Raw genomic sequence first — 13,075 nt, 5'->3', positions numbered from 1 at the left:
GTACTAAAGCAGACAGTCCCAGAACAAAACTAAGATTTGTATTTAAACAAGGGAACTTCACCCTAACGGGAAGACAGGCCTAAGATCAGATCAGTTAATTCTGAGCACTAACATTATTGGGTATAATCTGTGTCAAGAAAGAGAAGATGCTGTCCGGCATATGTAAAACATGAACAAGGGCTGCTGAGATAGCTCACTGGAAGGCACTTGCTGCCAGCTTTCAGATCACTCCAGGTCTTGCTTACATGGTGAGGACACACACACTCCTTTGGGGAGTCCTTCACTTCCTCACATGTGCATGTGCATTTGTATCCTGTCAACATCCAGGACTTACATAATAAGTTCTAACACCGACAGAGGGGAGGGCTTCATGCAGAGATAGCCCCCACAGAACTTAGTACTAGGATCCGGGGAGGGACAATTAATGATGCTATCGATTGGGTGGCTTTGGTATTACTTCACTGGAAGGTAAATGACTGGAAGCTAGAACTGGTTAAAATGAGAATATATTCAGCCAACACAGTCACAATTGATTACATCTACTCATTAAAGAACTGGATGTCTAGGTGTGCAGTGTGCTGTATGTAACTCCAGAAATTATTTAACAGGAGAATAAATCGACTGTATTATTTTAAAGTTCAAAGGTCATAATTTAAAGTGGTTTACTGCTCTGCTCTCTTTTACAACAAGCATTTACTATTGTAATAAACATTACACCAAACCTTATCTAAAATCCACGTTATTGACTAAAAACTATAAAGACCTAATGAAAAATATACAGATTTGAAGGTTAGGTTTAGGGTCTTCTTAAACATGATTAAATATGATTAAGAATGCTAACCCCTAGCTTACCCCCTCAACACTCCTATCCTTGTGACAAATACAAAACATAAATATCAGAATAGCCAGCTAAAAGTTACTAAATAAGGAAATAGCTTTTATATGATACTTTGGGTGCTATGTAGTCATTGAGATTAGAATCATTTTCAAAACTTTAATATTAAGATAAAACACTGAATTAGCCGGGCATGGTGGCACATGCCTTTAATCCCAGCACTTGGGAGGCAGAGGCAGGCGAATTTCTGAGTTCGAGGCCAGCCTGGTCTACAGAGTGAGTTCCAGGACAGCTAGGACCGCACAGAGAAACCCTGTCTCGAAAAAACAAACAAACAAACAAACAAAAACAGAAAAAAACCACTGAATTATTAATAAATGAACAAACTGTTCTTCTGAATTAAAGTAGTATACATACAGAAAGCCATAGACAGAGCATTCTCTGTGTAACTTGTGTTCTGGACTGGTGTTGGTTAGCCAAGGCCACAAGGCTTTATCATGTGTTAGCAGCTACTTCCCAGTAGGAGATGATGATAGGAGGACAGAATAAACCAAAGCTGAGAGACACATTTTCATAACTATCTGAGTATTGCAATACTGCCAGGCAGAAAATGAGGGATTGGTCTCCCAATAGAAATCTGACTTGCAATTAAGACAGCCAGGAAGCTGGAGAGGCCTCCTGGTGCTGCCTTTAAATGCTAACCCACACACTCTATGAGCCACCAGGCCATAGCTGTCCTGAATGTATACTTGTGATTCTGATTTACACATTTAAACAGTTGCTGTTAAAAGCACTTAAAAAATAAGTGCAATAAGCACTGGTATGGAAAAGACTAAGATAAACAAACACTGCAAGAATGAAGGCAGAGTATACATTTTGAATTTACCTTCCCTTCCAAGTTCAGCTGCTGCATTTCTTGGTCACTGTTTCCTATTCCAATAAATGCACAGGGTTGAGACTCTTGTTCAGAACAACCATCTCGTTCCATTTGCTCTTTTTTTTTCTTCCAACCACTGCCCATAAGATACACACAAGGAGGAGGGCAAAAAAATCTGGAAAAAAAAAAGTGGCAGAATTAAATTCAAGATCATATTTCATTTTTTAATATATGAATTCAAAATCATACTTCAATGTACTAAATTGGTTCCTAACATAGCACGTTGTTCATTTATAAAGCAAATTGTCAAGTCAAAAGGACTGATATAAAGACTTTCTTATCTGTTCTAATACAATCTGAGGACTTACTTATACCATCAGTTAGATTGGTCCTGCTTTAAGCAGAACTGTGAATTCTCATAGCTCAAGGCTCTAAACGACTCTACTGGAATTTGGCAAACAAGACACAAGACATAATAAATCAATACAGAATCTGTGATTACTAAGTTCTAGCCAAGACAACAGCATCATTAATTTTAATGCTACTCTTGTTACATTTAACTTTATTTGGCAATTTACCTGGAAAATAGCATTAAAGTAACACCCCAAGTAAGGCAACTAAGGAAGACGACAAACCAGATGCTTGATCTGAGTTCTACAGAGTCAGTGTCTATGTACATTAGCTCCTGAACACCTGGTTTCAGGATTGAAAGAAAAATACACTGTATTGTCTCTGCTCAGGATTACTAAAAGATTTGCTCTTCTGTATGCCAAAAAGCACCTTCCCAAGTTCTCTCCACATACAATGACTCTGTCATAACCTAACAATCAAACTATGAATTTATCTCTTATTGTTCCCCAATGATATATAATGTACTTTTGCCTAATGATAGCCACTGATATGTACATACCTTAGAATGTGTGTCCTGTACCTTTTTAAAGAGGCCTGAAACTCAAATGACTAGTAACCAGGCAAGCAGTGTAAATGATGAACTAGGTAGGTCTGTAGTTAACATGTAGGAGTATCTTGCACAAAGAACTACCTTCCTTCCCTCTTTCTTAAAACAAAAGGCCCTCATGGTGATTCCTACTTTTTGTATAGCTATGAATACAGAAAAGTGTTTCTTGATTCTGCTAATCCTGCTATAAGCAAAACAGCCTCACTGTAACAATAATCAACTACCTGTGCCAAGTTCCAATCAAAAGAAAGCAACAGGGGAAGATGACCAAGCATGTGGCTCTGTACTAACACTGCTGAGCTACGAGCACACAGGCCTCCCACTGGCCAGTAACATCTTCTAGTCAACTGACACTGGGAATCAAGTTTACCTGGAACTCAGACTAAGAAAAGTAAATTGTATTGCTGAGCATAGTGGTACACACCTTTAATCCCAGTACTTTGAATGCAGAGGCAGGCGGATCTCTGTGAATTTGAGGCTAGTCTGGTCTACACATTGAGTTCCAGGATAGTCAGAACTACATAGAGATCGATAAGATAAATAAATAAGTAAATAAATAAATAACACAAGCGAACAAATAAAATATGCGCCTGTGCATAAAGTCTCGGGTCTATGAGGAGGTGAGCTGTTTGCTTCCTCTTCAGCAAACCGAGAATAGCATTTACTTAGCAGCCTCCAAATGTACTGGCACCTTCTTTTCTCAGCCCTGGTCAGGTGCTAATCCTACTATAAACCAAACAGTACAAGAAGTGGGCTGAGATTATTTAGTATTTATTAGTTCTTCAAATACTTAATATAGCCCCGGGTATAAAAACAACAAAATCAAACAAAGTCACTATCCTCATGGAACTTACACTCTGGGGGGGGGGGGGGGGGGGGGGGGGGGGGGGCGGGAAGGATGGGTGTGAAGTTAATATAGAGACTCTGTTAGCTAGTAGGAAGTACTTACAAAATAAAGCCAGGGTAGGGTGGCAAAAATATGGACTGTCTGAGGCAGCCAGGGAAAACTTTGCATCATTTAAAATAAAAGAAGAGAAAGCATACAGAAGCCATGGCTGGTTAGAAGCAGTGGCTGGTTAGAAGAGGGGGATCAACCATGGAGAGGAAGTTGGGGGCAAAAAGGCTGAGTAGCCCAACTGTGTCCTGGAGAGGAGAGTGTGGAGTATAGAGTAGGAAGCCTCTGGGTGTTTTTGTAATACCTAATTAAGCAACACAAAACAAGAGGAGCTTTCAAGCTTGCATGCTCACACTTGGGGACAAGGATATCAAGGTCATGGCCCAGGTACTGGGCCCAGGTCCATGTCACTCCAAGTTTGTAGAGATGCTTATACTGGCTGGGCATGTTTTATAATTGGTTTAGTTTATAATTTATAATTTTATAACTGCTTTAGCAATGCTTGTACTTCTATGCCAGGGATCTTTCAGGCTTTTAATGGCAGAGGCTACCAAATGCATAGCAAGACACATCTCAAGAACCCAGGCTAATACAACTCTCAGGAACTTCATCCCACGTTAGTATTTTATTGGACACTGAATATTACAACTCCTTGGTGAATTGGTGTTATCAAATCTGAATGATTTGATATTAGTAATGATTAATACATTATCACAAAGTACTTTTATTTCACATCTGAAGGCTATATGCACACAGAAATGATAAAGGAATGAATATTTGGAGTATTTATGAAAATGTGATTAAAATAAAATCACAGAAAATTAACAGCATAAAATTGACTAATTTTAGTCAAACAGACTAAAAGGTATCTATATAAAACTCTGACGGAGCCCAACAATGGTGGTATACACCTTCAATCCCAGCACTTGGGAGGCAGAGGCAGGTGGATTTCTGAGTTTGAAGCCAGTCTGGTCTACAGGCTGAGGTCCAGCACAGCCAGGGCTACAGGACTACACAGAGAAACCCTGTCTCGAAAACACATACACATACACATACACACCACAAACAAACAAACAAAAACCTCTGATAGAAGCCAGGCATTAGTGGTACATGCCTTTAAACCTAGCACTCACAGGCAAGGAAGGCAGATCTCTGTGAGTTTGAGGCCAGCCTAGTCTATTCAGTGAGTTCCAGAACAGCATAAACAAGGCTAGGGATATATTCTGACAAAACAAAAACAAAAAACACACTGATCAAGATTCTACCTTGAAAATTTTTTAAGAATACAATAAAAATAGACGTTCCAATTGTCTATGGAATAAAATTCCATATTATAATTAAACAAGCAACAATTAAAATGCATTTCTGTGTTTGAAACTGACTTTTAACTGTCCTATCAAACAATGTCTCCTTTTTACTTTCTTTTCTTTTGGCATCTTTTAGCTGACAAGCAATGCTATTCTCTCCACTTGGTGGCGATATGTGCACATTTAAGATTTTACTCATTGCAAAATTTAGTCATTAAGTGAATGATTTAACAACAATCCCTTCCCCTCAAGTCCTGTGAACATACATGGGGGGAAAATCCAATAGGTTAAAAAAGGGCTTTTATTTAGCTTGGTATGACAATTAAGTTTGGTTAGACGAAATCCAAACTTGTCACCACCGAAGGAACACCTGGGAGTTCCCGGTCCATCCATTACCCCAGTTAACACTTACTAGTGTCAGTAACTGTCCCAAGAGCACCTCTCATATAACTGTTCACCAGTATTGCTCACAATACTGAACACTAATGTCATATCAGTCTACCTATCCACCTATCCACCTACCCATCTACCTACCTACCTACCTACCTAATCTATCTGACTATGGCACAGCTATCAATACCAAGAATAATTTACGCCTTTTAAGTGAAATTTCCTGGCCAGATAATTTTAGCATTATTTACTGGAATTACTTTTTATGACAGACATGGCCAAAGTGTCTGTGGCCATGTCCCAAGGTTACTTCATGCCTCACTCATACCTCAGCAACTCTTTAAAACAGCCTGAACCAATATCATCAAGGAAGACAGACTTTCCTCCTCTTTCCAGAAAATGGAGAGCAGATTCATCACCTCTTTAATCCTCAAGGAAGCTTCAGGAAAACTATCCAGTCACACCTCTGTCTCTGTCTCTGTCTCTCTCTCACACACACACAGACAAGCACGCACACATATTTACCCTCCTTGGAAGCATTTTAATACACATGATTCAAAAGACAAAAGACAGAGGAAAGTAGTTACTGTAACATCTTCATTCTTTTTCTTGGAGGCTAAAACCTAAAACTCTTCAAGTATTTAATGGGGTTATGGATCGACTAAGCCATACCTAAATAATAGAAGGTTAAAAAACAAACAAACAACAGGCTGCCACAATAAAGACAATCATTAAAACGTTTATAATTCTTGATAAGCCACTGCAGCCCTGTGGTCCTGTATTTCTTACAATAACTAGCAAACCCTTATAACTTCAGAGGGCCTCAGCCATCCGACATAAAACTAAATGCCATGTGACTTTGTATAGGTCTAACTAATTAGCCACTAGCAACTAACATAATTTAAAAGGGGAATAAGTGAAGAAAATAATCTAACTGATAAGAGGCTTTGTCAAAACTCCAGAGACTGAAAAGCAGAGCTAGCACTGCCTGTGCTTGAACCCAAGTGACTAGTGTGTTTGCCCCATGCCATGATTCAGTGAGGGCTAGCCTGGCTGGTCTCACCTAGCCAAGGAAGGATGGGAAGAGACTGAGTGAGGTTCACAAGGACTATGCTTTTTGAGGCACCTTTAATTCCTCGGCCCTGACATCCTGCTGTTGCTAACCCACAGAAGGCAGTAAAAAATAAGGCAGCATCAACACTACACGCAGGAGACAACACATGCCTGCGGGATTTCACTTCACAGAAGTAGCTTAATGTGACTTTCTATTTTTTTTGAAGCTACAAAAATAAAAGAATTTTAAAACCCTGGAATTAGTTGTAGGAGTCCCAATGCTGGTACCAAGGATAACAACCAATTGAAGCCAAGGCACGTACATATGTTTAGAGTTTCTTATCTTCATCTCCCATATTAAAACCCTAATACTGGTAGAGTACTTCCCTGGTTCAAGACCAGAGTTGCTAGGCAATTCTCTCTATTTCACCTCAAAAAGCATAATTGGCCTTAAACAGCATTCTTCAGTGGTGAGAAGCATTCCTGTTTTGCTTAGAAAACAACTGACTAGTGTGAACTCAAGTTCCCAGAAAAAGGTCACACCCATGTCACCAAGGCTGACTGACTGATTATAATGCCACAACTGTGGAGAGTTGGAATGTTGCAAACTCAGGGCTAAATTCTCTTGGGCTATCTTTAGTCTCAACAGTCATTCACCTGTGCCTGACCTAAGAGCCTTGTGGCTATCACATAAAATCTTCTAGAGGTATTATCAGACTACCAGCTTTCACCAACTGAACAGCCAAGGATGTCATCTGACAGCAGTATAACCCTTCCTTAGCTGTAACCCACTAACCAAGAAAGGTTTCTTGATTTACAACTTTCTGTTCTATAACTTTACAAACCATATTCACATAACAACACAGCATTTGAGGTGACCTACATCTGTGTTCCTAAGCCATGACCATTTGCACTTAGCTCTAGAATTGAGAATACACTACACACATACACTAAATTTTCTTATTTAAAATCCCAAACCTAGAAATTCATCGAGGGCCAACATAATGAACAAAAAGAGTTGGTTTTTCACATCAACTTCTATGTTTAACTAAAAATCAGTAATCAAGTTTCACGTGTCAAGTAAAACAAAATAGGGATGGGTTGGAGCTCATTAAAGAACATTTTAATAAGAGAAAGGCCCAAGATTCTACTCCTACTACCCACTCCACCCCCTCTTACCTACATTTTTATTTATTTATAAGTAAGTACACTGTAGCTGACTTCAGATGCACCAAAAGAGGGCATCAGATTTCATTAAGGGTGGTTGTGAGCCACCATGTGGGTGCTGGGATTCGAACTCAGGACCTCTTACTCGCTGAGCCATCTCACTTGCCCTACTTTTCTTTTCTACTATGCAAATGAACCAAGGAATAGAAACAAGCCTCAAACATAAATGTAAATCATATGCAAATTATAAAATAAGCATTATTTGCCCCAAATGTTCAATCATCTTACCGTTTTTCATTCCCGTAAGACTTCTGTGCAACTTTTGCATGAAGAATGAGCACGGTTTGATCCCCTCGTTCTTTTAAATAATTTCGCATAGCTTCCCTGTAATCAGATATAAAATTACTATTGTAGGGACGGTGTTTTTGTCAAAATCTTCTTTCACCCTAGCAGATGAGAGGAATGCTTATGAACATTTCTTAAACAAACAAACCTAGACAGAAAACCAGAAACAATTGCATGAGCTTCCTTAAAAGACCCTGTGCTAAGAAAATACATACCCACTTTCACTCTGCATTTTGGCTGCTAAAATACAATTAACATTTACACTGGTAACATAGTTAACTGATTTTCTCTACAGCTTATCTTGCTCCTCTACCTTCTCCCTTAAGTCACAGCCAAACATCAAATCACCCAAACTTCTACTGCCTCACCCAAAACTACAGTCTCCCAAAAGAATTTGGTTACATATATTAAAAAGATGCTAATTGAAAATTTTGGAACATATTAAACCTTCAAAAAATTCAACATTATATCAAATGAAAACTGCCACATGCTTATTAAGTAAATGTTTTATAAAAATTTCAATGTATATATATTTATTTACCTAAGTTAAGTGCCACACAGGAGGAAAAAAAAAAAACTCTACAAGTTGGTAGAATATCAAGTCTTGAAATATTTTACACATCACAAAATTAAAGTCAGGATAATCAATGAATATTTTTAATAAATTTGAATTATATTTAACTTATACATAAAGACAATCCAAATGACAGTCAAAACTGTCAGCTGTCATAAAGTCATTAAATGTAGGGAATTATAGATTTGTGTCACTTTTACACTAAACTCCCTGGATAAACCACAGAGCCTCACCCAGCTTTTACTTTCAGAATCTGAATACAGGAGCTAACACAGCCACCTGGTTCAGGGTGGCTAAAGGGGTCTAATGAGAAAACCGAAATGACATTTATTCTTACTGAGAAAAATGTTTTAGCTGCAAGGCATGGAAAAGTGATACACAGTGCAGGCAGAGAGTCTGGACCTCTTCCACCGAAGGCACAGAACAGAATGGAGCAGTGCACTCCTAGGAAGGGCCAGTGCTGAAACAGGTGTCTACCTAGGTCAGGGAGTAGGGGACAGAGGACCATGCACAAGATTTCTCTCAGTATTGAACAGACTGCCAATAGCAAGGGCACTGGGGCATAACTATTGGAGGTGAGTGACAGCTCAGAGAATAAGATGGGGGTGGAGATTATAAAATAAAAAACAGCAGCTGAGGATATGGCTTGGTGGCTAAAACTTTTACAAGAGGGCCAGATTCCCAGACCTCATCAAAATGCCAGGTGAGCATGGCGACCCACCTGTAATTCCTGCCTTGAAGGCAGAGCCAGGAGATCCCTGGAGCAAGACCAGGTATACGGGCATGGTGAAAGTGGAAGAGAGATTGAGGAAGATTCCATAATACACATGAAAAAAAGGAAAAATCAAAACAAGATAAAAACAAAAGTCGAGAGAAGTCCAACACCCTGTCAAAATTTGTACACAAGTCCCAGTCATGGAACTTGAAGTTTTAACTGCAAGCACATTGTCTAAATTACATTCTACTAAGAGTATGATCTCTGCCATGTCACTTAGTAATTATTTGTTTATATGTTTATCAGGTTATGTGTTTGCTTTTCTTATCTTCCCAGACACACAACAGGCTTCAAGTAAAAGAGCTCTGCCTCGGTTCTTGTACTTGATACCCAGGCTGGATTGAGGGCCCAGGCCCAGTGGGAGACGCAGCTCATCTTGCAGAGAACTGATGGATGCTGCTAGGAAGGGAGGGAGGAATAGAACTCCTGGGGATGGAGGGTGTGGGGGAGACAACATTTGGAATGTTTAAAAAAAAAAAAAAAAAAGACTGAAACTGTGAAATGAGGCTGTGCTAGTTAACTTTTCTGCACAAGCATATTGATATAGCCAGCAGCCTTGAGGTGACATAAGCACACACAGTTAAGTTACTTTCCTGAAATGATACAGAAGAGGCAGGGATCAAAGTTTAGCTATCTCAAGGACAAAGTTGTACCACTGGTAGTACAATGGCTAAGCCACAGTTCGGCTATGAAACAGGGTCTAAATCTTAACTGTTACTTTTGAATCTGAGGTTTCTCTCCTCCGTGAAGTTACTGGAAAAGAGAAAAAATAAAAAACAAAACACCTAAATGCCAGTTACCCCCACTCCCGACAAGGAGGTCCTGTGAGCAAGCTATAGGTATCATTACTGTTGTCAATGTTAAGAGCCATTCCAAGGTCTTAACTATACACACACGCTGCAGGAGACAGTGAGCATGGGGTCCCATGAAAGCTTTGTAGGCATGTTGCTAAGCCCTGGGGATGCACACTGCCTTAGGCTTCTGACTTAAGCCTCAATGCACTGTGAGCAAGAGGTTTTTGGGAAGAATTTGTCTGCCCAGGCTGACTGTCCAATCCAAAAACATGGGGAGGTTGAAATGTTGCTGTTTCAGAGTCCAGTTACAATCTATTTGGGGCTATCATTAGTCTACTACGTGATCATATCCCCACCAACACCTTTGTGCCGGCTCCTGCTACTAGATTTACAATGTATTAACTTATCAAAACCTCAATTTTTCACCAATCAAAAGACCACAAATGTTGTCAGATGGCATACAAGGCAGCCTATCTCCTATCCCGCTGTAACCTGCTTCCCTGATGTAACTATGTATTTTCTAAATCTCTTGATTTATAACTTTCTTTGTTCTGTTAGCATAAAAATTCCATGAAAGTGCTTCGAAAGTGTATCTGGAGAAACCTCAATGACTGTTTCTGGACCATGGTCACTTATATTTTGCTATAGGTTAAACCTTTCATTCAACTCTGTACAGCTCATCTACCAAATCTATAAGCACATTTACAATGCTTGTCTTACTTCATATGAGAATGAACGGATTAAAACATAAGAACAGCATCTTACTACAGAGATGGGGGCCAGGCAGGTGAGGTGACTCAGCAATGAGAGGTGCTGGTGGTGCAAACCTGACAACTGTGAAAGAGATAACCTAATTCCTGAAAGTTGTCCTCTGATCTCCAGACACAGCCACTGACGTGTGCCCCCACCACCAAGGAGGGAGGGAGGGAGGGAGGGAGGGGAGAGAGAGAGAGAGAAAGAGAGCTACTAAACACTGTTCAAACATAAACCTTGCTTAGGTCAACATAAATACATGGTTCATGTGTCTCAGGCACAGGATTTTAAGAGCAGAGAGATGTCTCCATGAAAGAGACAGGCTCTGTGAAAAGTATTACTCCCAATAACAGAAAGACGATATTTTGAACAAGAGAATATATAATTATTCTATCAATTACACAAAATAAAATCATGGTAAACCTCACAAGGAAAATCCTCTGCTACTCAACAAGTTTTAGCAAGAGCATTAGTTAGCAGCTCCTGGCTTGCAGTTCTAGAGGGAGGAAAAATAACAAAGCTATCTCTGAAAGAGCGTGTAGGCTTCGATCTCTGGGGCCGCCCATGGAAGGTGAGATGATTCCCTTTTTTCAAACTGTCTTCTGACTTCCACACACACAGTGTAGCGTCTCACACACACACACACATACAATTCTTAAAAAGCAAATCCGGTTGTGTTGAATAGTGTAGTCTTTACTCCATTTATTTGTGCTTTTAACTAAAAATTTAAGTCATATGTAAAGAATTCCTCAGGCAGTGCTGGAGAGATGACTCATTGATTGCTCTTCCAAAGGGCCTGAGTTCAATTCCCAGCAACCATATGACCCACAAAGTAAATAAATAAATCTTTAAAAAAAAAAAATTTCCCCAGGCCTCATTAGAGACTCTCCCACCAATACTGCTTACTTTGGGAAATATAAGACAGAGCAAGGCAGGGTAGGCTTTGAACATTCCTTAAAAGAGAAGACATGGCCCCCACATTATACTATCCCTACAACACAGTGGAAACAAACCTCTTAAAATATTTTTTTTTGCCAAATAAGACATTGTTTTCCTAAAGCAGAATCACTTCAGAGGAGAGTAAGACTTCAAAGTTGGTATTAGACTGTACTAAATTTGGTATAGAAATTATTAAGAAAATATCCTAATTTCAAGTTTGTATTTAATTAAAACTAATTTTACCACAGAATTGGTTATTAGTTTTCAATTTACATTTGCCATTAGACACATCTGCTAAGTCTGCATAGGCAATGAAGACATCTGCAGTGTGCTTTCTTTTAAGAGAAAACAAAGGTTAACCGAATTTTCCCGAAGCAGATATGCTAGTCTCCCAAGTTATCTCTGATGTAAAGAGATTACTAAAATGTTAAGAGTTTTAATGAGATCTAGGTGGCCTACCATGTGGTGGCTTTAGCACCAGCACACTCTACTACACTGCAACAACAGGATATTCTCAGTTCCCCAAAGCTGTTCTTCTGGGTCTCTGCAATCCCTTCTGCTTTTTCCCATCCCGGGAAACAACAGTACTCATATGTACCCTGTCAGCAAGAGCAGCTATCTTCTAGAACTTGTGTATGCAGAGTTCAGTCTTTTTTTGAACTTCTGAACAGACATCTTTGTTCACATGGAGTAGTCTATAGTTATGCTTTCTGTGTTTTAGTAGCCTATGAGCATTGCCATCCTCAGGTAACAGCATTCTGTCCTCAGATTGAATGGTATCTAAAGGCTTCTTCCTTTAGCACTCTGTAGAACCCAGCATTGAATCCAGCTGAGTCTTAGCTCTTGCAATAGATACTTCTGGGTTAGTCTGGATTGGTTTTCTTCTCACTGAAGATTATAGGTGCAGCTTCTCTGTGTGGCCGATAGAGCCCTGCTGTTTCCAGCACCCCACACAGTTCTTGCTCTTCTACTGACCTGTGTAGTTGATGGAGCTCAGAGCTTACTCCTCTGCTCTTGAACTTTTTTTTTTAAACTGAGTTTCTTGGAAGTTTCAGTCTTTGACTCTCTATTCTGTGACAGTTAGATGAAACCAAAGCACAATTTAGTCTGGGGATTATTCTACCAAGACAGACTTGATTGTGGGATTTTTATTCTGACTACTGAAAGCAGGCACAATTCATAGCCTTTAAATGCAGTTTGTTTCCAGTTTTCCCCCCTCAGTTGTGGGTAGCTTTCTTACACGTGTGTGTGTGTGTGTGTGTATGCACAGAAAACTAGCGAAGATTGTTCTGCAGATCTGCGCTGTTGTCCCATTCTTGAGGTCTTCAGGAAAGAGACACACATTCACTGAGTTCCACCCCCTTGTTACCTCCTCAATAACAGTTCTGTGATACTTAGATAAGTATAAACACT

The 13,075-nt window shown here is 39.6% G+C and overlaps 1 protein-coding gene across 3 annotated transcripts in view; it reads right to left on the bottom strand.

The window, feature by feature from the left end:
• Rbpj (recombination signal binding protein for immunoglobulin kappa J region) overlaps positions 1–13,075 on the bottom strand; it is a 189,426-nt gene that overhangs the window by 13,693 nt on the left and 162,658 nt on the right. For all 3 annotated transcript variants that reach the window (XM_029477020.1, XM_029477019.1, XM_021162518.2), the window contains exons 3-4: positions 7,771–7,866; positions 1,722–1,887 (exon numbers count right to left, since the gene is read on the bottom strand). In XM_029477020.1, the coding sequence (XP_029332880.1) occupies positions 1,722–1,887; positions 7,771–7,866 (262 nt within the window). The remainder of the gene's footprint in view (positions 1–1,721; positions 1,888–7,770; positions 7,867–13,075) is intronic.

This window comes from Mus caroli, chromosome 5 (assembly GCF_900094665.2).
Source record: "Mus caroli chromosome 5, CAROLI_EIJ_v1.1, whole genome shotgun sequence".
NCBI lineage: Eukaryota > Metazoa > Chordata > Mammalia > Rodentia > Muridae > Mus > Mus caroli.
The sequence above is the reverse complement of the archived record's forward strand: the minus strand, read 5'-3'. Positions and strand labels throughout refer to the sequence as shown.